Below are 26,777 nucleotides of genomic sequence, written 5' to 3' on the forward strand. Positions count from 1 at the left end.
TCAAGACTGTTTGGAAGAACTGCAATGCGTGTGCAAATATAAGACTTATAATCGTAAACTCTTCATGGGAGTGTTTGCACTGGCCCAGCAGTTCAGAGCACAGGAGGAGGCAGCTTGTAAATGTCTGTGCCCGAGTGCAGGTGAGATGTCAGATCCAGGGCTGTAAAGGGCCTGACCAACAGTAACTCTCCAGTTGCAGCATCCAGCCTGACAGCCTTGAGCTAGTCTGTGCAGAGACTGATAGGAATGACAAGGGAAAAGTAAGCTCTCTACAGGGGAATCCTCTGTCTCTTGGCCTCCAGTTTTTCTTCTGTAAAGGCTACAAGCTCTGCATTACTGTATACTCAGCAGGCTTACTGACTCTGGGTATGGAAAAAGGAAGAGGAATCAGGCAGAAAGGTTTTCTAAATATCCCATTCCGTGCTTATTTGCTGCATAAATTGTTTGAATTCTCTAAGCTATTAACACCCTTGCTAAGCTGCAATCCTTTCCCATCCATCCTGCAAGTCAATGTGCACGTTTGAGATAGGCGTGCTGCAGGTTTATCACACCACGCATGCACGCATGCAGGCACAGAGTGCTTTCCCCACTTAAGAGCAATGCATTATTCATGTTGGCTTCTCACTGAGTGTACCCAGAATTTGACTGGTTTGCCATTCCCAGGACTCAGATTACTTGGCATGCTCAGTGAGCCTGCTGGCAAACAGGTCTGAGAAGGCTGCAAAGCCTTTCTGCAAGGCCCAGAACATACACTGCAGCAAAGCCATCCCTAGAGAAAAAAAACCCAACAAACTAGTTATCTCCTTGGAAAAGAAAAATAATCAAATTCTTAAATTGCCTACAGCTCACCCCAGTGCCATCAGCCATCAGCACAGGCTTTATACTCTACAGGAGCATCTCTCTCAAAAAAACCCCTGAAAGAGTGGTGTTTGTGCTATCAAACACAGACAAACAGTGTTAAAAAACTACTGTGTTTCATCACTTCTTCAAGGCTAATCCATGCCTCACTTTTCCTTATGGAGAAGCTTATATACTCAGCTGAACAAGAGAACAGTGTTTGGAAAGCAGAGCAATCTACACAAGAACAATAGAGTGCATGGAATGAGGAGGCACTGTAGAGTTAGCCACAATGAAAGACGAGAGTGGAAGATCTAATAATAATATCCTTCTTAAATTCCTTCTTTAAAAACACTTGTTAACCTCATAAAGCAAAAAATCATTCTCTCAATTCACACAGTGTCTCAAAGACAGTCTCTTCCACTTCATTCCTGCCCCTGCTCTACAAGTCTAGTCTTAGTACCCTCTTTCTGAAGATATTACTGTGCTTAACTTAAGGGTTTCTCAAATAATTTCAAAGAAACTGTTTTATCATTAGGAAGAGAGGTAGGGATAGAATCATTTTTTCAAAGGAAAGAGGAAGTTAGGAAAATAAAAAAGATGTTTTGAATCAAGACTGATTTTTATTTGTGTGTCAGCTCTGACAGAGCTGTATGCATATTGTAGTGCTAGATATTGTCTTAGTTTAGTTTTTAACCACAATGCAGGTACTGTATAGGTACCTGGTACGCCCCGTTTCCTCTAAAAAATATTAAGGGAGTTTTATTCTTTTAAATTTTGAGATCACTAGAATTTTTCAGAGAGAAAATTCAAGTCAGGTTGACAAGTTGTAAGTGACCTGCTCTGGGCTTTGCCTTGTAACAAAAGTCCTCTTTAAAATAAATTTTGCCTGAATGTCAATATAAAGTTTGGCTTAGCTCAAAAAATGGACCAAGGCTTCAGTTACTTGTAATCTTCACTGAACTAGGAGTGGAGGAAATAGATACTGTTATTGCGGCTGTATATCTGAGTTTCACATAAATGAAAATAAAGCTGAATATGTTTTCTTTTTTCCCACTGGGACTATTCAGTTATAGCTTTTCCACCTCGAGTAGCTATTTATAGATCTGAACATAAAAATTGAATTTAGCCAAGTGTTCTCATCACTCAAGAACTAAAATACCAGAAAAAGATCATACCTCTTTCCACACTGACTTCAATTCGCATCCTGACTCATAAGAAAATGAATGTAAAGCAAAATTTCATACATCACATATAAATGTTAGAATCTTCACGTACTCCTTCCTATCTATTGCTTTAGTCAAAGCAGCCATGTCTTAATTAAAACCAAGAAAAATTCCAAAGCTAACAGCTGCATTTACTGTAAGGTGGGGATGGGAAGTGGGGAGCATAAACAAGCTTTAGAAAAATTGTGTGGGTCTGTTAGCCTGTGCTGACCAGGTAAAATGCCTTAACTCCACAAAAAGCCCATTTGGTGCTTACTAATATTAAGAAGCAAATACTATAATATGAGATCAATGCTGGTACTCTCAAGTCACTAGCACACTGTGATGGAATTTAATATACAAAATGCTTTTCAATATCCTTATACAGCGGCATCATAATATGTGATTTATTTTCCCATGGATGTTCAGCTACTGACATTATCTGCAAAGCGATACAGCTGTTTACTCAAAAATGCAGATTTCTCAAATTTAATTCTTCTCTCAGAGGTTCAAGGGAATACTTCCACTGACCTCAGAGTGACACAGTAAATCAAATTCTATACCCTTTTAAAAATTGCATCAACAGCACTGTGGCATTAAATACCAACATTTGATCTGGTCTTTTCCAAGCCTGTATATTTTTTAGGCTTTTTGGAGATATTTTCCTTTAATTGTCCAAGGTGTAAAAAAGAAAATGCAAACTGCAGCACTGAAAGTTTTTCATTGCGTTCTCAGACACAAACCAGGCATCAAACATAACCTTAAAGATATTTAATAATTGAGTGAAAGCACTTCAAAGATTCTTGAAAAATACTCATCTCAAGCTCAATGACGTTACACCTGAGATGAACTTGGTTCACTGCTTTCCTATCTACCAACAAAGTACTAAGCATCCCAACAGAGGAAGCAATAAATAAATAATGCCATTGCTATTACAAGTAATCAACGCGCATGGAAATGAAAAAAAGCTGTAACTGTCGTATTTTAACCCCAAGAAGCTCACTAATGAGCTACATGAAAAGAAAGAGATACAGTAGTTGCACTAACACACTTATTCTTTAAAAGACTCTATCAATTGAAAAATATTTTCTTACTCCTAAAAAAGGCAACACTGAGAAAATGAATTGCCTCTTTCACATTGCAGAGGCCTTAAAAATGCAACTTCTGTATTTGTTTTTGCAGATGTCCTCATGTGCCATGACTGACTCCACCCTTCCTACAAACAAAGCTAATAAACTTTTCCTTCCAACTTGACCTTAACCATTATTTTTGTTATTGAGACCAAATGAACATAAACTGGACTGGCATACGAATTCTACTCACCTATTCATGAACTTGTATCGGCGGTGCAGGTAATAGATTTTTCTCCTGGAAGAACAGCAAAAATGAAGCCAGTCGAGAAGAAAACCCATCGTCAGTTACAGTATGAACTAGCAAGGAAGGAAAGGAGATTGAAGACAGAAGCCTGTAAGAGGTGGAGGAAGAGACTAAAAGAGAGATTAACAGAACTGTCACAGGAAGCCACACAGACTCTGGTGGCATTTGAATTGCAAGAAGGTCATAATTTTCCCATTGTCTTCTCCTTCTCTGCTATTTGTCATGTGTGAAGGATGGGGACCCAAAGATGTTTCTATTTCAAAGAAGTCCCTAAACTGTTGCAGGAATTCCATAGGGCTGATACAAATATGGATAAATTATGTCACATCCACTAGTGAACGATTAAAGCTGCATTTGGTGAAACACAAAGGGGAATGACTTAGAAAAGCCAGGAAAGTGGTACCTGATGCTGCAATATGCCATAACACATGCAGTACCAACCGGGACCAGTGCGTGCTGTTGGGGTAACATCCCTTGAAACAGAATATAGGCTACACAAGCAAATAAGTATGTGCTTGCCACCCCCCTCTGCCCCTCAAACAGGCACAGCTGATTTCTGTTGTCGGTGCAATAAGCTGTGTGGGAGTGCGCATGGGGGACAAGTGAGCAGACAAGGGTGCATGAGCAGACACATGCCGACCACACTCTCGGCCCGCCTCCTGACCAGTCCTGCAGGGCAGAGCAGCCCCCCCCGACCATCGTGTGTGGATCCAGAACAGGGAGTCCACCTCCTGTCCCACTCTGATGCTGCTGGCAGCTTTTGTACTCCTCTTACATGCCTACAACACCACAGTTGTCAGGTTTTGACACATCACCTTCAGCATAGAGATCACATCTCCACAAGAGTTAAGAAAATACGAGGGCTTTTAGGTGTGGTTTTGGGACCGATACTCCTTACTGGAAGATTTGGGTGCCTGCCTGGACTCCGGTTTCTTCCTCCAGGGGCTGACTTAGTCATCCACTGAAGGTCATTGCTAAATCAAGGTGGCTTCTCTGTATTCTGAGAGGTTCCATTGTGTAACGCTGAACTGTATCACTTATGGAAAATGAAGGGCTCACACTACACATATTCTGAATAGTCGTGTATATTATATGTACTGTAGGAATGTTGTTAGTGCCTTGAAATCAAGCATAGTTGAGACATTTCTAAAATGAGACAGCACCGATGCTTTAAAAACTATAGAAAAAACCTGGTTAGTATTCCAGGTTGATTTTCAGAACTTAGAATTTAAATAGCACATAATACTTTGGCATTCTTTTTGTTATCAGTGTCCACATTGTGCTGGTGAAGTGAAATTTTCAAAACAATTTCATGTTGGCCAGCCCACTTTGGCCAACTCCTACACAAAATACTGTTATTTATCTTGCTGTACTTAGCAGGAGCAGAGAAGGGTCAAAGCTAAGTGTTTTTGAAGTTGCCATCCACTTACTGATTTTGCTTCAAATATTCAGAGGTATTCACTGTTTTGGCACCCCTGTTTCGAAACAGCAAGGATTTTATTCACTGACGTGTGGACCTTGGACAATGCCAACCTAAAATATCGGGAGCTGTAAGCAATCAGCAGCCCTTAAAACAAGCGGTTAGATGAGGGCACCTGGAAACAGGCAGTCTAGACTAGTGGGCATTTTGTAAAATGCTGGTCCTTAGTTTTAAATGGTAGACAGTACTGTTGCTCCTAAAATAAAATTTAAGAGTCTGCCCAGCAGACATTAGTAAATCATCATGATTTCCTCTTAACAATATTGTAATAATTCTCTCTCTGTGGATGTGGAAAGAATGAAGCTGTGGTCCTGAAGCAGGTCAAGAAACCTTCAGTATTTTTGACGCTTTCTATATAATCTACATGGCATCTACTTTGCTATCTGCTGAGCAACAGATTTCAAAAAAAGGGACTTCAGATCAGGAAAGAAAACAAGTTGCTCACAGTGACTAAAATCTAGAGCTCCTAGTGTATTTCTTAATCATGAGACCTTATCCTCCTACTGGGGCAGGTTCACCTCAAGGAACGCCACAGAAGTCAAAGGAGGTACACTTTTGGGCCAGCCCATTTTTTCTATGACTAGAGCACTTTTTTAAAAGAATATATGAATATCTTGCAATAACTTGTGATAGCTTTTATATTTTTCTCTTTAGGACTAAGAACACAAGAAAGAACAGTTGAAGATTTGCTGGGAAAATGAAAACCAAAATACATACAGAATAAGCCTGCAATTTTGTCCTTAATTCATATCCATTTTCCCTAGCAAGTTCTGTACTGCTACAGCTTGTCTCATACCAAAGGCATTTTTCATCCTTAAGGAAGAAGAAAACAGAAGAAATCCTACAAAGGACACCAACTCACTAGTTGCATATTCTGGGTCTGATCCTTTTCTTGCTCAGGAGTAATTCCATTAAAATCAATGGAGCTATGCATCTATAAACCCTGCTAATTGAAAGAAGAATCAAGACCTCTCAGTTCATGGGTTTTGGTCAGTTCCAGTGGAAGTCTTTAGGCTATTTTAACAGTTCTGATAACCAGCAGAGTAAAATCAATATTTTAGATCAAAAATTTCATAGCCCAACATGCAAAAAATATTAAATAAATGATAAAAGTAATCTGAATGGCAGTGTGGAATGAATTTGGTTATCAGTAGCATTTAATATAAGTTCTTTATTTTCTCCACAGAAAAAAGCATTAATAGTCTGACTTGTTCTCCTATTAGATGTGATACTTATTTATAAGCTGTATTTCCATAATTACACACTATACAAGCAATTTACAGGTGCTGAACATACCAGATACGTCCAACAGACATGCACCTTCTGTGCTGCCTTACGTACCTGGATCTTCTTGACCTCCCATTGATTTCAATGAAATGTCCATTTAAAAAACAGCAGCGCACAAGTATGCAGGGGGCTCCAGCATTGAAGGGGTTAAAGGGCCTAAGGATAGAATACCCCATGAAAACAGCTGCACTGCTACAGCTCACCTTAATTTCACACCAGTATTGTACTGAAATTGCAGGCATTAACAAGAAACAGCAATGAATATGGTATCTAAGGTACTCCATTTATATTTTCTAAAGATGTGTGGTATGTTATAGAAGAGCTTTTCCATGTGCATTTTGGTGTTACTGTTACATTAGCTTTATAGTATAGTGTGACTTTGGAGGTTGAGACAAAATACAACTACACCTACCTGAAAGGCATTCTTACATTCATTAGTTCAGCGTATTTGCCCAGGACTTCCCAAGGGGCATGCAACTTCACAAAGATGATGTCACTGTTTGTTAGAGACGACTGCAAAAGAAAAACAAAACAGCCATCAAGGCTTACTTTTTCAAGGAAAAAAAAAAGAAACCATGGTCAGTGGTCATCCCTCCCTCCCACTTCCTGTTTCTTCCTCAAGCACGTGTCGTTCTACCAGTATTTTTTCAACTCGTTTTCCTTCTGGTTTCCTGAAAGCCATGCTGTGACTCCTTTCTGGCCTGCATGTGCACTTCCTTCACATGGAAAAGACGGCATGGAGGGGAGGCTGACATGGAGTTGTGGGTTACCCAAGTGTGGAGAGGCAACAAGATTGGTGGGTAAATCTGGGTCTGGAAGCTGGGTCCTGAACTTCAGCTAAAGGCAAAATGGAAAGTCAGGATCTAATTCTGACAATTGACTTGGTTTTCTGCACTCACACACACACACAGAAGTGCAGATGTGTGGTGGCACATCTAGCAATCAAGAAACATTTGTGTGACAGCGTGGTCTTATCCTTGTTGCCCCACATGGACAAATAGCGAAGTCCGACTGCAGAGCCATGGCTTCCAGCTTCCTGTCCTCCAGCTTCCCTCTTGGCCACATGAATTCAGAATGTTAGAACTAAAGCCAGTGGGGAAAAATGAAATTTGATGCTGCCCACAGCATAATATGGTACAGGTTTGTTGCCCAGGAAGGTTGAGGGCCATGACTATGCCAGCAAGACCTCTTCACAGTCCTGTCTTCTTTTCTATGGGTTGTATGTAGCATGAAGAGTGCTTTATGTAGGGTATGTGCACCAGAATGGCTGTTACCTAACAGAAGGCTGCCTGGCGAAGAACAGAGAATATGGAGTAAAGAAGAGAAGGGGAGAAATTTAGCTCTGCATTCAGGAGGAGAAATAGTGCTTTACAAGGAAGCTACAGCAGGGTTGGCTGAAGCCGACCTGAGAACACAGACGGCCACATATTAATACTGGAAGATAACTGTTCAAATTCTAATGAAAATCAATGAAATTCTCATAAAATTGCATACAATACAGCTTTAGATAACTGAATGGATCACATTAACAGGGACAACTACAGGCTGAGTTTGAGGAATACCCAGGAAATGGGTAAAGGTGTACAGGGTGTGAGAAAAGGAAAGTGTGAAGACTGAGAAAATCAGGCAAGAAAATTGTTAGTTCTCTTCAGTGATGATTTCCTAGTTTTTTAGACATTGTACTACATTCAATGTTTCTCGCGTTAATTCTTAACACAATTTACCAGGGGTTCTTAAATCTAGTATTGTTTCTCTGGAAGCTACAGATAAATATGGGTGGGAGGCTGACATTTATACTTTTGACACCTATTTGATTCTTCCCTCCACTATCGTCACAGATGCTGAAATTATTGAAACTACTATAGCATGTTCATGTCCTTAGAGTAGCTAGAATGTTATTATTGCTTTGTGAAGTGATAGGAATGAAAGCTCCAAAAGTTAAGATATGTAGATATGATTTTCTTTAGCACAGAAAAAAATAATAATCTCAACCCAGTCACTACAGAGTTAATATTTTTTTAAATAAACAGAATATCAGAATCCTCAAAAATGGACACAAGGAAATATTTGTACCCAAATACTATCAGGCTGCCTGAAAAAATGGATTTAGCGCATAATGGAACAAGTGACTTTCTGATATTAAAAACTGCAGAAAAAAAATCTTGCTGTTCTTTTGCTGATGACTTTCTGAAGACTATTTCAACATGAAAAAGATACAACAGCAACAAAATACCCTCAAGACTTGTGCTTCAGAGACAATGAATTCAGTTGGACTCTTTCCATTGACTTTTACAGATTCTAAATCAGGCCTCTGATGATGTTTTTCTTTATAGGTACAATTCATAAATTATTTTTTATTTTCACATGAGACTTGAGCAATTGATACCACAAAACCAAGACTAAGTTCTACTACTCTGAAAACTTCCTCCAAACTACTGTCTCGAAGATGAGGTTAAGTCAACAGTGGACTGGTAATTTTGTCATAAACAGCTCGGATTAAAAAAAAACAAATGAAACTCACCAAAACTGAAAAGAACCATCTAATAAACCAAATATACAGAAGGAAACTATGATTCTGACACACAAAAAAAAATTTGAGAAATGGAGGAAATTTTTTAATAACAGCCTGTAAATTTAGTAATGGCTATTAAAAAGGAGGTTTATAGGCATTTTCCAGCACATTGTAGTTTAAGCCATACTAGATATGGCAGACACAGTAACACGACTTGTGGAGATGCTGTTTCACAAGTGAGCACTATCTTCATCTACATTTGATTTCTTATGTGTTACATGTTTTTACAAAGAAACACAAAAAACTCCCATATAGTTATCACAATACAGATGTTTTAAGAATATTTTCTACTCAGTATCTTGTAATGTTATTTTATGAGCTTTGTCAACAGAAGATCTAACCAAAATACATCTGTGAGGTTCAGATATTTTCAGAAGAAAGAGATAATAATGCTAAATTATTAACATGGAAATCCATTTCTCTTGGGTTTGCTCATGTTAAGTGTTCACAAATGAAAGGACTAAGAAAGCCTGAGAAAAACAAGACTGGAAAGAGAAGAACAAATACAGATGGAGGAGTAATTGAATGAAATGTCACATCTGCTTAATCTAAGGAGAGACTAGCTAATCAAAATACCTGAAAAAAATATCAAGAGTATCATCTTAGTTACAAAAATACTTTAGTGAATGGAATCTCCTAAACTCTCCTTGTTAGATTACTATTTAGACACTGTATCTTTCAGCTTCTAAATGTTTCATTGAGAGGAGAGCAGCATTCTTCTGTTGTAATTGACTTTCGAGGCTTGGCTCATTAAATGGTTTGGAGAAGTAAACTCAATTTCACATTATGGGAACATGCAAACAAAAATCAATGTAACATTGCTCCCCCTGGAAATTTAAATAAGATGACTATTGACATGAGCAATCTGCTAGAAAGTGATGTTTAGATGATGAAGAAAGAAAAACAGAGAAATCAAGGGGACAGACAATGAGAGAAAACACTTTGCAAACACAAAAATAGAATAAATGTTTGGAATATACCTGCAGCACCAGTGCCCATAGAGTTATCACCATATTATGACTGCCAGGTCACCAACATTCAAATAAATTGTTTATTTCAAACTGATTTCTTAAGGAGGACTATCCATAGCAAAACAGATTTTCTTCGGGTCAGTAATAACATTCTTGCTGGTCTTCAGAGCACTGCAAACGCAGTGTGACCAAAGATTTATCAGAATCAGAGAATTACGGACTTGTAAAGTTGGAAAGGGCCTCTAGGAGTCATCTGGGCTAACGCTCTAGCTAAAGCAGGGCCAACTTAGATCAGGTTGCTCACAGGCTTGTCCCACTGAGTCCTGAATATGTCCACAGGCAGAGATTTCACAGCCTCTCGGCGATTCGCTTACTGAAATTGGCTGGAGAAAAAAGTATTTTCTATGGAAGAACTGTACTCTTCTCCAGAGAAATGTTGGTTGAAAACTACAAGTTTCTGGATAAGAAAATTCATGAAAATTTAAAATGTTCAGTGCAAAACAGTTATAAAAGAACTTGTGTCTTACAAGAACTCTTTATAAATTATTATTCTGATTAAGAAGCACTAGCAAGTTGCGGTTAGTTTAATTGAACCCTGATCTTCAACACAGGTTTGTACAGTAGAATTCAGATCACCAGAGTCTGGATTACAGATAGTCAATATACAATGAGTTTCAGTGTTCAGTGCCATTAATCTACTATTTTTCACAATCTGTAATTTTTCCGTCCTTCTTCGTTCCACTCCCCAACACCCTTCTACAGCTGGAAATCATATTCTGTAATTCCTGAAAATATTCAATCAGTAGTTGATAATCACAAATCTCTATAGCTCATATCTCTGTATCAGAGATATTCACTAATTTCCAAACTTTCGGGCTTCACTGAAAAATCACTTTAGTACCATATAATTGCTGCCAATCCTAGAATACAGGCAGTACCATAGGCCCACATGTTATAAACTTGCCCTTCTGGCAAGACGACCTTTCTCTTTTACCGTTAAGTTTATACAGATGTTGTATTTCCCAAGGAAAACAAACCAACCACAAACAAGTTTCAAAACAAAGCTTGGTATTCTTCTCCAGTATCACTAGGTAAGAAGTGGCAGAGACTAACGTACGGGCCATTTATGTAACTCCAAAAGCATAAACACCTGCTTTGGTGAGTTACAGTCATCAGCTAGGCCAAGGAAAACTTGTAAAGGGCAGGTTCTTATTATCTTTCTGAAAGTGGGCACAGAGTGGTGTTAACTGCTGTTTAATTTAAGTACCAGCTACTAAACTCACATGTACTCCTGCAGGCATTCTAACTCCTTTTGATGCAGGATTGAAATATATATATTCACTATTGACCTGACTCTGCTTGTTCTGAAGATATCATTGTTAGTCTGAATGGAAGCAAAGTTGTGCTGACATTGAACGTCTCTTGAAAAGCCTACATTTTGCTGTATTTGCAGGCTGTCTTCCAGGATCAAGGCTGGAGGTTAGTATCTTTTGTCAAATACCCTCTTGAACATTCTCCTCCAACCAAGACTTTTTTTGGTTCATTATCAATAATATTGCCAAGTCATTTTAAGACAAAAAAAACCTGTAGGACTTGCCTTAATACAAGCATTTTTTGAGTATAAAAGTTAAGAAAGTTGAGAAAAGATATTCACAGCATATAACCTTGAGGAAGGATAAAATTACAGTGTCTCCAATCGAATGGTGTAATTGTTTATTTGCCTTGAGGCTACTAGACAGGCAACTGCAAAAAAACAATGCTTCCCTATCATTATTTAAGAGAAAAATACTCAAGACTGAGGCTCTCCTCACCTTTTAAAACCTTCCTCGTAAAAGGAGATAAATAAGATTTTGAAACAGATCCAGCAACCAGAATTAAACCCTGCCTACCTTAGCAAGACCCTGGCAAGGCAAGTTAAAAACCCAGAATAGGAACAGCTCTTTAACTGTTGGCAAACGTAGCTTATTTCTGTTGAGACCATAATGCGTGAAAATCCAAAAATAAGAGAAAATCAGCATCCTTCCTCTAGTAACAATTTTCTCTATAATCAAGCTCCGTATGATGTCTGAGTGCAGAGTATTAAACAGTAACTGCTACAGGTTCCACTGTTTTTCAGAATTACTCTGTTAACAGCACAGATTGATTTCCATGTGGAATGAATTAAGTGGAAATACAAAACCCAGAAAATTTTGGTTGATTAAACCATTCTTCCTTTGCAAAACAAAAGTGTAAATTCCAAAGGGTCATTCCATAGAAATGAAAAAGCGGCAGTAATATGCTGCTAATACTTTTCAAAACTGCATACATTACCACTGGGTAATTATTTAGATACTGTCAATATATGTCCGGTTTCAGGGAAAATATTACATACTGACAAGCATTAACTGCCATGTTCATGGATCAGGGGAATCTAGTAAATAATAGTCCCAATATCTTTCATGTATATACTTTCAATCAAAGTACAGGTTTAGCAAAAAAGAGGAATATACTGCTCACATTTTAATTAGGATTTTAAGAAGCTTTTGACTTACAAGAAACTGTAGGGCAAAAGCAGTAAGAATAAAAATAAGAGTGAAGCAAGAAAGCCCTAATGAATAAATAGGAAGCTGCTAATAAAACAATTTTGACATGAGAGGACACTGACATATAAAATATAGAATAACTTGATATAAAGAGATGGAGTCACATGATTACAATTTAAAATTATTTTTATATGAAATCTCATGACAAAATTTGATGATGGGGTGAAGCTTTATTTTTACTTTGAAAAATACTTCCAGAGGTTCAGCTCTAGTGGAGTTAGTAATGCAGGCAGGTGGCTGCCTATTGCCAGCATTCAGGCAATGTGTCATCTAATCCAACTCAGAGCAGGTGTCATTGTTACAGTGCTTAATTTCTGGCAGCAGTTGACAGGATCTCAATGCTAGAACAGAGTTAGTAACAAGGGGAAATGTTTGCAAATGTCCTTTCATGTAGACAAAAATGTGTGAGTGGGAGGGCAGCTTAAAGAACAGGGTGGGTTACTTGAGTTGATGTAAAATGCAAATACTATCTCATTGCTCAAGTTTACTGTGCAATGATGAGCTCACAATCTGTAATAGAGAGATACAAATTCCTTTGAGATAAGAAACAACATGAGAAAAGATGTCTTTAATTCTAATTAATGTTATCTGAATCCACAGGATGGATCTCACAGCAAGGTAACTTAGGTGTAGTAAACCTACCACGGAAACAATATCCTCTGACTTGGACCCCACTTCCTAGAGAAAAGGATTAGAAATACCTGCAGCATGAACATCTTAATGGAAGAGGTTGATCTGACCGTGAGATGATAAAAGATTTCTTGATAATCCCCTTAGCAAATACTGAATGGATACAGGTTTGACCCATCTGGGTAAGATCTCTGTAGATAATCATAAGGATTTCGTCTGACAAACAAACAGGATGCATCTTTTAATTCCTCTGGACTGGAAAATTACTATAAACATGTGAAATTAATTATTCACACATTTGAAAATGCAGATAGCTAAAACCTGTGGGCAGAATAATCTGCTTTTTCTTATGAATATGTTATTTGACATTAAGTCTCTTTACATCAGTTACATACTCCAATTTTAGATTAAGAATGTTAATAGTTTATACAGTGATGGTCGAGATCATCAAACCTTTTTGACTGTACTATTGGCCAAAAATGATCTCTTATGTACAATATTTTACTTTTGGCACCACAAGCCATTAAAAATACATCATACAATTGAACTACATTTTATCAGGCAGCTTCCTTTGTGACTTATCCCAAGTGTAAAATATAAAACCAATATTTTTCCAATACAGATTTATGTCTCATTAATAATTTTTTGAAGTAGGAAATACTTACATTTAATGAATTGTCTATTAAATATTCATGTTTGCTTTTAGAGGCTTATTGGAGAAACATTGCTTTGGCAAAGAAAAAGGCAATTTATTTTTTGTCCAACAGTTAATTTCACAAACTTAATAATCAATCAAACACACAAAACGTGCAGGCAGGGTTATTATAGCTTTTGCATACAAATAACCTAGAGGAACTGAACAAGCTGCTTATCATAGCATCATAGAATAACAGAGGTTGGAAGGGACATCTGGAGGTCATCCAGTTCAAATCCCTCCTCAAAGCAGGGACAACTGGAGTGGTTTTTGAGGTTTTTAATATCTCTGTGGAAGGAGACCTCACAACCTCTGTGGGCACCACAGCATCTCTGGACAGAAAGGCCACCACTGACCTCCCATGTGGAGCATTTGGAGTAGCCCAGGTTCTGAGCACCTGCCCATGCTCCAGCAAGATGAAGGTATTTCGTTGTTTGACTCCCTCTTCAGAGTCTTGTTTCTCAGGTCATACAATGAGACAAGAAATACCTACATGGCTACCAACCTAGACTCCAAAGTCTTCACAGTCAACACTTCCCAGGATGCAGTGAACTGTCCTGTAGCTCTCTGTTACAGTCTGTATACCTCTGTATTTGACAGTGTAATGCAAAATTCTTTCTAAAGAGAGGCACCAGTGAACTCAACAAGACCACGGCTGAGGAAGAGCCTACTCCAAATGACACTATCAGGAGAGAGGCTTTAGCTCAGTCCACATGGCACAATGAAGCCCCAAGTTCTTCAAGTCAGCTACGTAACCACAATGTGAGGAATTACAGGCAGAGATGTCAGCCCTGTCTGTAGAGGGAGCAGTGGGGTTAGTGCACATGCATTTTAGCATGGCTGATTAGTTCGGGTCTTGTCCTGTGCCAGTGCGACTATAATACCTGCTAAGTCACTTGGCAACACCTGGTGGGGTCTCTGCATCATTTCCTGGTTGTGCAAGACACACATGTGCCTCTGTTCTACAGGAAAGGGAAAGTCACAGCAGACCAATCTGACAGCACCTTCTCAGATTTGAGGCAGGTCCCCATTTTGGAGGAAAGGAAAGGCACCAAATAACATGCAAGACCCAGTTAAATGAAGGAGGAAAATGCATGTGAAGAATCTGAATCACTCACAACTCTACCAGTTATAGTTCCCCATAAACTCCAATAGTCTGGGCGACTCAAATACCTGTTCCCTTGACTCACTTCTCAGTTTTCCATGCTTTACTTATCTTACTGCTAGGATAATGGAATTGGAAAGAGTTTGAAGAGCCATCTTCTGATAATTCATTTCACGTTGTTCAACTCTGTGCTGCAAAACTCTTCTGCCTGGCTCATTTGAAGGCAGAGGCATGAGCAAGCCATTTTCCCTTTCCTCTTGCCTATTGTACAAACAATTGCTATATTCCTTTAATAAGATGACCACAGTGAATTTCTAAGCAACTGCCCTCTGTAGTTTTGCTAAAGGTATTCAAGTGCTCTGATGCATTGAAAGGGTGTAAACAGCAATTCTACAAGGGAAGTTGCCTTGGAAGTCTGCCGAAGCATGTGGTAGAGCGGCCATCTCTCCAGATACACCACCATTACTACCTGAAAGGGAAGTGCTTTCCAAAGAAAGATATGATGGTGAGAGGAGAATAGGTTTGATTACCACTGTTCAGCCCACAATTCAGATTAATATAATTAGGTAGATTTACCTTTTTCTAAATCCCAAAGCATGCTCAGACTTTGTAAAACTTCGCACAAAATATTAAATATGCAAAACAACAAGAGAGAAAGACAAATAATGTGCTAGCTTCACCAACTCACAATTTCAGTTTCATCATTAAAAGGAATGTTACAGTCCAGCACAGAGAGAAAATTCCAAATAATTGATGGTCTACATGATTTTTCATCTGTCTCCACTCAGCTAAGCTCAAAGTAATTTGATTTCTGTATATAACTAGATCACCCGATGTTGAAAAAATACACACCAGAAACAGAAGTTTCTTAAGCAAAGGTAGCATAATTAGAATTTAACTGAAGACAAGATGAAATACAGTATCTCTAAACTAAGAAGGGAGAATACTGGATCCTTTGTGCATCTCTGTACAAATCCCTTCATTTGCTAGGTATGCTTTAAATGAAACAAGGTCAATATATCACAAGGGCAAATTATGATTTTGGTTTGGACTGCTCTAATTTGTTGTGATAAAGGAACATCCACACATGGCACAATGTACTGACAAGGCAGACACCTAAACACAAGCTCCACTATGGATCAATTATTGCTGTTCCCAATGTGCCTATTGACATAAGGCGCTGGATGAAAACACCTCCTGTATGACACAGAAGAGAAAAGCAGCACCAGATGGAGCTCAATATTTTAATGGTTCAGATAAATGTGACAGAGGACAAAGATGATTTGCTCTCCTAGTTCAGAGCTCTTATATGAAGATTTAATGGAGGAGCTACAGAAAACAAGCAATTCTTCTTTTGCTTGAAAGCCAACAACACTATCACATGAGGTAACAATAGCTGTGATCTGTTTTCATATGTTGCAAAGTGATGATACTAATCCTAAAATTGTTTGCTGAATGATATTGAATTTTGAGATCCCTATGATACTGTGAAACAAGGCCACGAGTAACACGTACACTGGCAAAGAATCCTCCTCTCCAAATTCACTTGCACTGTGGAACCTGCTGTAATGAATATCTTTGCTTAATAGACAATATTATCTTTCCCTAGAAATGAAGAAATACTACTTCTTTTTCAGAAGTCCCCAGCTAGCAAAAGGCAGATTGTTCATTTTAGGAAACTGCAAAAATCTTTGTTACCTATTGACACAAATAACACTACATATAAACGTTTCTAGAATTTTTTATTTTGCCTACTTTCCACACAGGGGGCTGTGCCTGTGAGAGCTGCAGCAGAGAGCTCACAGTGCAAAGGCGAAACAGCAGTTCCCAAAGTGTTTTTTAGCTCTGTAGTACTATTCAAACACTTTTATTCTATGTAAAACTTTGGAGTAGAATTGAAATTCTCAGACTATCATACCTCTGGAAGTAGCATTCTTACAGCAATCTGTTCCATTCACTTATATGGGGAAGTGTAAAAATGCAACATGAAAATAAAAATAAGATAAAATCTCACTTCACTTAATAATCCCAGTTTTTCTAACACTTTGTAGATGCACTACTATAGACTTTTTCTTCTATTATGGAGATTTCCTGACAGGAAAATTATACTTTCATTAGATGATTTTTGAAAAAAAAATCTATATGGCTCATACATCAAGGGCTCTATAGCTAATATTTCCATCCTTTTGTTGAAAGGAATTTGCTTAAAACCAAAACAGTTTGGGCCCAATGAATATTAGAAAAGATTTTTTTAAATGGTGGGAAATTCCATTAGTGTTACATCACTAGACAATGGGAAAAAATTATCCAAATTGCAGAACACTTTCTCAACAAACCACCACTTAGGGAATTATAATTGTTCATACACCGCAGGCTGTAGTTTCTGTCAAATACTTAAAATATAACACCTAGCATGTCCAAGAAACGTAGTGTAAAAATGTGCTTTGCATCATTTGATACAACGTTACCGAGTCACTATGGTTACTTCTGCTGTACAAACACACATACACCCTCATGCATAATCTCTTTCAAATATCAGAACAGAGTGGTGATTTGGCTAGGGAAGAAACGGTATTAAAATTGTATGGCACATACCTATCTACGTTCTTTTTACTAGCTACTGAAAGCTTTGCAACTGAATTATTATCATCACAGTAACACAACTGGTGAATTTCTTTCATAAAATAATGTCATTGCCCTACTGTCCACAGTTGCCATATTAACTTTCAAAGTGGAAAGAAAAATTAAAAAAAACCCAGAACAACTGATTTCTGCAGCATAATATTTTAAAGAAGCTCCCCCTCCATCTTTCTTAAATATACCTACAGATACACAACTGACAAACTTCTCCACTGGTATATTTGTTTCCTTCTCCAGAATCCCACCTCTCTGTCTTCTTTGCTTGTCTCCTCCACATCAGTCAATGTCGCTTTTCTCTTCCCAGGATCCCTCACACAACCACGGAAGCAACTAGTCCTACCCGTCACTCTCTGACTGTGTATGATGTACGATGGAGGCATTTCCAGTGTCAGACCTCTGCCAGTGACAACTTCTGGAGCACAACAAATTACAGACATCTGTATTTTTTCAAACTTCAATTTGAGAAAGTTAAAGGAAGTCGTCTTAACCTTTGAAATGAAGGATCCTTGTATAAAATAAACGTATATAAAATTCCACAGACTACCAGGGGAAGAAGAATGTGGGAATTCTCGATTTGCCCAGATGGTATTTAAGCACAAAGTGGGAGCAAAATGAAAGTTTTTAAAACATTTTTGTTTCTGGCAGCATTTAAGTGAAGGACCCATCTAGCACGAATGCCATCTCTCCTTTAAAACATGAAAAGTTAACAGGAAAATACCAAAATACTAATAAGGGAAGAGCTCTGAATAACAACTGAGCAACCACCACCACTGTGCATGTTTGGTGGAAAGTGCAGTGACAGCAACACTGACAAGAAAATAAAAAGTCTAATGTTGGAAATGTCACCAAGTGCCTACAGTGATGAACTTATTGCAGCGTATGAAATTTTTTAATGTATAATGAAGAACAAACAAAAAAGGGGAGAAAAAAAATCACACTCTGTGCTTAGGGAAATGGCTTCTCTCACATGACACTCTAGGTCTGACAAACGTGCTATGGTAGCACAGAAAGCAGAGATAGTGAGGGGGCTGAAAAGTAAAAAATGCAGCAAACGTGAACACACTGTTAGGATCAAGAAGAGAAGTTAGCAACAGAAGTTAGAGTTGGGTAAGGGGCATGAAGAGGAAAAAAATATCAAATTAAGAGCATTTAGGGCTTAAATTCCCTGGTCCTTTATTTTGTATCGCTATTCACCAGAGGGTAAAGTCCAGCCTGAGTAAGAAATATATGGATCAATTAAAGAAAGATCAGCGCAGGACCATAAGAATGATCAAGAGTTTTAGGAAACTTGACGTAGAGGAAAGAATTGAAAGAGCCGGGGTGATCCAAAATACAGAAGAAATTGTGAAGCCAGACAACACAGTAACATTTTAAAAATAAGTAACAAGTACTTGTTAATAGGAAGGGAATGATCTCTCCATGTTACTTCTGAATGAGGCAAGAAATAACAGGATTAAATTGTAGCAAAGGAGATTTATGTCAGATACTTAAAAAAAAAAAAATCAAGCTGAACAATACTGAAGCATTAGAGTGATCTGGCAAGGGAGGCTTCTGGCATTTAGAAAAAGGTTGGTTAAGGAATTGGTAGTGTGTAGTTGGCCTGCCCTTGGAGCTTTGGAAGGGACTGCTAGCCTCTTGCGACCCCCACACCCTCCCCGTCTCCTCTATTATGATTTGTTAGAGAATCGAGTATTTGTAAAACATTATGAAATCAAACCTCCCTTATTTGGCACAGCTCATCTTCACTCTGGCCGAGAAGATGTGATATTACAAGATCCAGAAAATAGAGTATTTCATCTTGAGAGACAACACACTAGGCAAAATAAGCATAGCACAACCCAAGTACTAGAAAAAGAAAACAGGAATTCAGAGAGAAAATAATGGTGTCACTTCCTTTTTAAAAGCCACAGATCCGGAAGAGTGGTCCTATGCTTAGAACCATGTATTCCCTTCGTTAAAGACATACACTTAACTTAGAACAATTCAATTTACAAGAGGCTAGGTACTCAAGAGAAAGGCAATGAACCAGATCAGTCCTTTTGGATATTGGTAACAGTTTGTTGACAGTGCTCTGGGGCTTTACTGATAGAGTTAAGGAGAATGTCTGTCAGACATTTAGAGAGGCGCGTGTGCACTTTTTAGAAAATACAAATTCTAGGTGTTCAAGAAAACCTGAAACACATTCATGTTCCCACTGCAAATTTTTAGGATCTGACCGTGACAATCTCTGAAAGCGGGATAAGAAATGTAAGTGCAAGTAATCCATTCGCTTCCAAGTATATCGCTGACAAGATCTGAACTAAATTGTGGACCTAGCACTGTGTCCCAGGCTGTTGATCTAATTTTACTCTCCTGTAATCACAGGAAGAAAATGCCTGTGCGGTGAACCTGACTGCAAAGGCTGCTGTCAGCTCATTTCTGCACCAGGAACCTAGTGACTAGTTTAGGAAATGAGGTTTTCTTTTATGTTACACGGTATCTGATGGAAAATATCTTTGACGCCTTATAGATAGTCTATGAAATAAATTAAGAACAGAATCAGCAAATAAAAACTGTTTTTAGCTAGGCAGAGTTAGTCCTATATGAAAATTTCAGCAATAACCTGTGATGCCATTTAGGAAAGAAATGCATTTTGGTTCAACACCAACCTGAATAAATTATATGAAAATGAAGTAAATTGAACAAGATTTCTAAAAATATGTAGGTAAGCACATGAAAAATTTCAATTTGATTTAAGCTTAAATATTGTCGACACAAAATAGCATGTTTTGGTGTATTACTGGATTATGTAATCACTTCTAAACATTTTCTCTTTTTTTTTTTCTTTATGTTTTCTCTTTTGTAAAGCTAAGCCTTTTTTATCAACTAGCACAGCATTTTAATATCAGGCATTTAATTTTGAATCTGTTTAAATGAAATGCTTTCACATTTTCAAGATGTTTCTCTCTTTCTTCAGCTAAAACTGCTGAGTCTGATCTACACTAATGACTATTAATTCCTTGCCTTCCTCCTTCCCTGCTTTCTGTTAAGTCCTCCTCTATAAATACAAAAGATTTGCTTCAAGATGTTAAAGGCTAGTGTATTTCTAAGAAGAATTTACACTCAGATTTTTATAGGGGGAGTTATACAGTGAGAAGGGGCCTTTTCTTACTTGTCTGCTGTGATTTAATGCAGATATGACTCCACATCTTGATACTAGCTAGCTTCCTCTTAATGCTTTCTGACCATCATCTTTCTCACCCTCTTTCCCCAAACTCCTATGTGCTCACCTTCCCCATGCCATTTTTACATTGTGCCTTTTGGCTGGAATAATGCATTAGTAAGACACATGAATTCTGTTTCCTTTCACAACAGAGACAAAAAAACAGGCCAAGATGGAAACGTAAATTGGCATGGCAAGCACTCATCAGTTCACAGTCAAAACAGCAAAGAACAGAAGATGTCAAATAACGGAAAATCTGCAGAAGCATTAATCTATTCCATAGCTTGGGGTTTTTAGAATTGAACTTTACAATTGTCACACAATTCTGTTAGCTGTTTGCTTTACACTCCACCAGTATGGGGCTGATCCTGCAATCCACAGATCTACTCATGTAAGTCCATAGATATCCCTTGGGCACAGGACAAACAAAAACGCTTATCTTTAATAGTTTATAGATATAGCATGTGCCAAATATCTGACCAAATTTCCTCTGCTGGACACTGGCAGGCTGCTATATTTGTATCAAAACACTGTCATTATCATGGCTCTGAGCCCACTGGTCCTGAGAAGTTGCCTGAAGGCTTACTCCCAAGGAGCAGACATCACAGGTATGATTCAGGGCAACTATGTTTAGGTGTCTGCAATGGAGAGGAACAGGCACCTTCAGGGTACAATTCATTTGTTCTATTTTCCTCAGATTGATGAACTGCTGCCCAGAAGGGCTTGTTCCTCCCCATCCACATATCTACGTTGCAAACAGCTACAGTCAATAAGATGGCTGTCTTCCCTCTTGGCACTCTGCAGTACAGCCACCTTATTTTCCCTGGACTCTTGTTACCTTCCTCACCACCCACCCCAACTTCTGCAGTAGCGTAGACACTTTACTTCCTACAACTGCACCTTCATGGGTGGTTCTGTTTCACTGCTTAGTTGTCTGGGACACATCACAGTGACAGCAAGTGATGTGCAAGACAGCAAGAACATTTTAGAGGACCTTGGCTGCCCTCCATTTCCTCCATCCCACCTTATTCACTCTGCCCACAGAGAACACATAGGGAAATACAGATCTGTAAATAACAAAGCCTCCCACTAGTGTGCTCTGCACTTTAAAAGGCCTCTTGATTTTGGTCAGTACGTCCTGTATTTTATTACTTGAATTCTTCTCTCCTGTGAATTTCTGAAGCTAACGATAAAATCCATAAATGTGCACAAGACTGTTGACCCAGGATGTTCTACACAACACAGCTTCCATCCACTAAACTGCTGTTTCAGGACATTTGTTTAATCCAATCCTGTCTCAGAAAGCCACAGTTTCCAATGGCAACAGTGCTCACGGTACAAACTCAAGAACTCTGGAGATGAAGGGCCAGGCTGTAGTCTGCACTGAACTGCAGTTACAGAAGAGAAAAGCCATGGCCATCCCAACCTAGCATTGGTGACAGTTCTTCTTCAGGAAGATAACCTTCAGACATACCTTCCCCATCAGCACTCCTATGGTGATAGGAAGCCTGAGCGTCCCCAGATTTCCCCAAAAATGAGGTAACAGATCAGATTATTAACTTATAAGACACAGAAAAGCACAGCAGTCTAGGTATGGAAAGACAAGTTTCTGAGTGGAGAACATCACATAAGGAGAAACAACTCTTGAGTTATTGGAATTTCTGGAGGTTAGGCTAAGGAATATCACAACTGAGTGTAACGTCTGCCTTTCATTTAAGATAAATAGAAAATGTATCTGGGCTCCTTTATGGAAGGGAAAGGCTAAAAAAAACCCCCAAACATTAAAAATTAATAGGTGTATCCACATGGAAAAAGGCACGTGAAAGTCCTGAGCAACATAGTCTTGATCTCATAGCTGACCCTGTTTTGAGCAGGAGATTGGACTACAGACCTCCTGAGGTCTTTTCCAACCCAAATTGTCATTATCCTATGATTGTATAAAAAGGGCAGGGTAAGAGCCAGTCCTCTGGACTAGGCAAGAGTGCTTTCTGATTTGCTAACAAACTTCAGAGATGTGATCTCACTACCTACCTAACCAATGTGCATACACTGGAAGGAAAAAAATTCTAAGGAAATGGACCCGGTGAAGAAAAGGATCCTTTATAGATCTCCTTTAGAGAGAGATCCTAAATGAACTCCTTTGTAGAGAGACCCTTTTGGCCTTGAGCCAGTTGACAAGTGCTCAGTATTGTGAGCAAATAAAGTACCTTTCATGTGATTCTTCCAGTCTCCACAGAAACTTTATACATTCCTTTTTAACAAACTGGATTGCAACAAAGAAAAAAAAATCCTTTTGTTTTTCACTGCCTAGTCAAAATAATGTGAAGGATCCTGAACTGGAGCATGCTTGGTGTTTCCTGGTGAAGGGGCTTTCAGACCTAATCTGTATGCTCAAGAGAATAACTCGAGAAGTGCTAAATCCTCTTCAAACCATCAAATTGAAGTCTATATCCAAAATTATCTTACTTGCCTGCATTACAAATAAGTTAGAAAAAGTAATGCATGTAAACATGTCTGAATAGCTTTCTCCTAAAAGTGGATAAATTCTTTATAGCTTCTATTCCAAAGAAATGAAAAATTACATTACAGAACTTTATTTTTATTCATGTTTGGTAATTGAGTAAATCAGATTTGCACAATTAGTGGAATCATGAGGGTGTTATAAGTGTCTCATTTAAATGGCCATTTTAAAGGGAATGACCTGAATAAAAGAGGTTTTAGTAGATTGATTGGAAAGACTTCATGCAATTTTCCTCACCAAAAAAAAAAAAAAGAAAAAAAAAGAAGAAAAAGGAAGAATGATAAAAGTGGAGAAAAATATCTTCATTGGAATTTAGCAACTATCAGTCAAGCAAATAAGCTTGTTGATACACGTCTTTCAAAAAACAATTTCTACTTCTGAAACTAAGAGAATTAAACTAAAAAAGTGAAAAGAATACACTAAAATTTGATGGATGGGTTGTAACACCTTATTATGGGAGATGATTTTCCAACCAATTTAATTTTAAAACCTGATACCTAAATTCAAACCCTTAAATTTGTACATAAGGAAATAGCGTAAACTCAATGTTAGGTATGTTATTACAGACACAGAAAGACACAGGAAAACTATATACTTCTACTCCTTATATATAGAAGTACGTGAACGTGAAAATCCTTGAATACTCTGCCATTATTACTAGACTACAATGGCAGTTTTTCAAAACATGACATTTATAGACTAACCTGAAAGGAGAAGGTCAAATAAACACATTGGAAATGAGGAAATATCTTCAAATCTACCAGTCAGTAAAAATAACATTAATTTTGCATATTGCAAGAGAAAGTATAGAGTCATCATTTCAAGATTTACATGTCTCCATTTTCTTCTTCTCCTACCTATATCTTCACTGTGGAGGTTTTTTTCGTTATGGAAAGATTTGAATTTTAAAAAGGTATAAGAGATGGTTGTTAAAAAAAGTAAGCACAAAGTTCTTATAGTAGTGCTTGACAGTGGATACTTCAGAAAGGAGAGTCACTTAATTGTTATAAACAGTAAGATCTATTTGAGTCTATTAACAGAAATAACAACAAGCTGTATCTAAGAGAAGTACCAAATACTGTACCATGAAGTCCTCCAAGAAGAAAGAAAAGGGTCGTTACACTGTTTTGCCTAAAAGGCACTTTTAGAGACTCTTTTTAAAAGCTTTCATGTAAGAATACAAAAGATATTTGTGCAGAGAAGAGCGTTTTGTAAACCAGATAAGACTTTAAACAGGGGGCTATGACTAATTGGCTGACAGAAGTTTCAGTTGATGTGGCTATCTCAGGAACATTTTTCCCTCAGGTCAGGCTTTATTAAACTTCATTTACAACATCACTTCATTACCACTCAAACAGCAAAAAATAAATACGTAAAGATGCAGTGGATAATGCCACGTTTAATTTGGGCCCAGAGAGCCATAAACTGAAACGTCTTTTTCAATAAAGTCTGAGTATTGAGGTAATTTGACTAGATATATTTGTGAAGCTCTCACTACAATTAAAACACAGTTAATCCGAGGCACGCAGCGTCAATGCTCCACTTGCTCTATGACCGAATTAACCTGGTATAACAAAGAAAGTAATCGGACAACTAGATAGTCTGGAGACCTTGTGCCAAGAGCAGATGAGAAAGGGAATTGTCCTTTCCAGATTCATGCTTCCCTCCTGGTAGTACTTCCAGGGAGGGCAGCCCCACACCACTTCATGCTGCAGGGTAAGATGCAAATGTCCCTCTAGACGAAGAAGGCACTGCAGCCATTTGAAATCATCACTATTTGTTCAGAAGCGTAATGCTGTAAATACAATGCTGTCTTTTCAAAACAAGTTCACCACCAAAATCATCAATGCGACATGAGAACATAAAACGTACTGCTGGTGTTTCTGTATACTCCGTCTTTCTGTTCCCTACAGACAGCTCTAGATTTCTGCTCATTAAGCCAGTACCATCAGGGAGCGTTGCAGCAAACCGGTCCTGTCACCTTTGGGCAATGAAATCTCTCACTGTGCATTAAGTGATTGTAGCCTTGTGCATTGCGCTTGTTCCTGATGCCACTGGCAGGCAAACAACATCTCAAAAATAATTGCAGTTTAAGACCAATTATTGTAAAGGGAAAGGTGACTTTTGACATATAGGGGGCAACTCATATGTAACCTTCGTCATTTTTTTTTAATCTATTGCCTGTCTGTTTTTTCGTGTGAGCCTGGTGTCCTTCAAAAGAATTTTGATACTCTGATTTGTGAAGACTGATGACAGGAAACTCCTTGACAAAAAAAAATCCTACTCAATATTCCTGAAGGAAAAGAAGTATCTCAGGAGCCTTTTTATCCCTTTTCAGTTATCTACGTATTTTCTATATTACCTCCATACTGCATGAAAAAGCCATACTTTCTTCAAATGTAGAAAATTTTTTTCGGCAACTGTTTCTTAGTCTACTAGCTTTACAAAGTCCTGTTAAAGGCTGGAACTTCTCAACTTGGAAACATATTCATTTCTGGGCTCCCTCAGATAATCAGGAAAGTTACTTTTAAAAACTGCACACTGAAGTTTGAGTTCAGATTCTATCCATCCAGACTTCCATGTACCTCCTCAAATTTCTCTTCTAAATTGACATTGCCCTGTACAATGAATGTAGTATCTGAAATGTAAAACCTTTTCCCTCAGAAGCCCAGCCAGCTGGAAACTCCTCTTATGTTTAGTCACAATGCTTTTTGGTACAGAGCACTCTCTGGAAAAGGACATTGTTCTGTTTGTACCTATACATTTTTCTGTAAAACACTGCTGAAAAGAAACTCCACTTGCTATTTGCATTAGATAATGAACTAACAATAAATTTTTGTAAGACCAGTCTGTTTTTAACTTGCTCTGGCTGAATTTGGATTAAATGAACATCCCAATGTTTCAAATTAAATAGTTGGAAGCACTTTCACTTATAATGCATGTGGTGGGCTTGCATTTCAGCCTGGTTCCCTTTTTTCAGGCATAGTTTATGTCACTTTGATGTCTCCATCCATGATTTGTGGATGCAATCAGACACAGTGCCTAAACATTAAATAACAAACTGCACCTGCTAATAATGGCATATTATGCTGTTTGTGAAATCACAGCTCCTGCGGGCTGCATAATTTGTATTGTAAGTTCATTAGCTGTAGATATTTACATATTGAATAACAGGATCAGGAAAGTGAGAGACTGAAACAACTTACTAGAGTGCATGAAAGCCACTGAATGCTTGATATTAGTTACAGTAGCAGATTAACGCTGAACGACATCTGTGGTAGGTTGACCCTGGCTGGACACCAGGTGCCCACCAAAGCTGCTCTATCACTGTCTCTCCTCAGCTGGACAGGGGAGAGAAAATAAAACGAAAGGCATGTGGGTCAGCATAAGGACGCTCACCAATTACTGTCATGGGCAAACCAGATTCAATTCAGGGAAATTAATTTAATTTATTGTTCATCAAATCAGAGTAGGGTAATGAGAAACAAAACCAAATCTTAAAAAGACCTTCCCTCCCACCTCCTCCCCCTGAGCGGTGCAGAGGGATGGGGAATGGGGGTTGTGGTCAGTTCGTCACATGTTGTTTCTGCCACTCATTCCTCCTCACTCTCTTCCCCTGCTCCAGGGTGGGGTCTCTCCACGAGAGACAGTCCTCCATGAACTTCACCAGTCTG

At 38.3% G+C, this 26,777-nt stretch overlaps 1 protein-coding gene across 11 annotated transcripts in view; it reads right to left on the bottom strand.

Annotated features, from left to right (window-relative positions):
• The window catches only part of ANO4 (anoctamin 4), a 201,991-nt gene that overhangs the window by 71,851 nt on the left and 103,363 nt on the right, over positions 1–26,777 (bottom strand). For 10 of the 11 annotated variants that reach the window (XM_063322711.1, XM_063322704.1, XM_063322710.1 and 7 more), the window contains 3 exons: positions 6,599–6,699; positions 6,241–6,342; positions 3,366–3,410 (listed from right to left, as the gene is read on the bottom strand). In XM_063322711.1, coding sequence (XP_063178781.1) covers positions 3,366–3,410; positions 6,241–6,342; positions 6,599–6,699 — 248 coding nt within the window. The remainder of the gene's footprint in view (positions 1–3,365; positions 3,411–6,240; positions 6,343–6,598; positions 6,700–26,777) is intronic. The other variant, XM_063322708.1, reaches the window with a different exon arrangement.

The sequence above is a fragment of the Chroicocephalus ridibundus genome, chromosome 1, assembly GCF_963924245.1.
Source record: "Chroicocephalus ridibundus chromosome 1, bChrRid1.1, whole genome shotgun sequence".
NCBI classification, from domain to species: domain Eukaryota; kingdom Metazoa; phylum Chordata; class Aves; order Charadriiformes; family Laridae; genus Chroicocephalus; species Chroicocephalus ridibundus.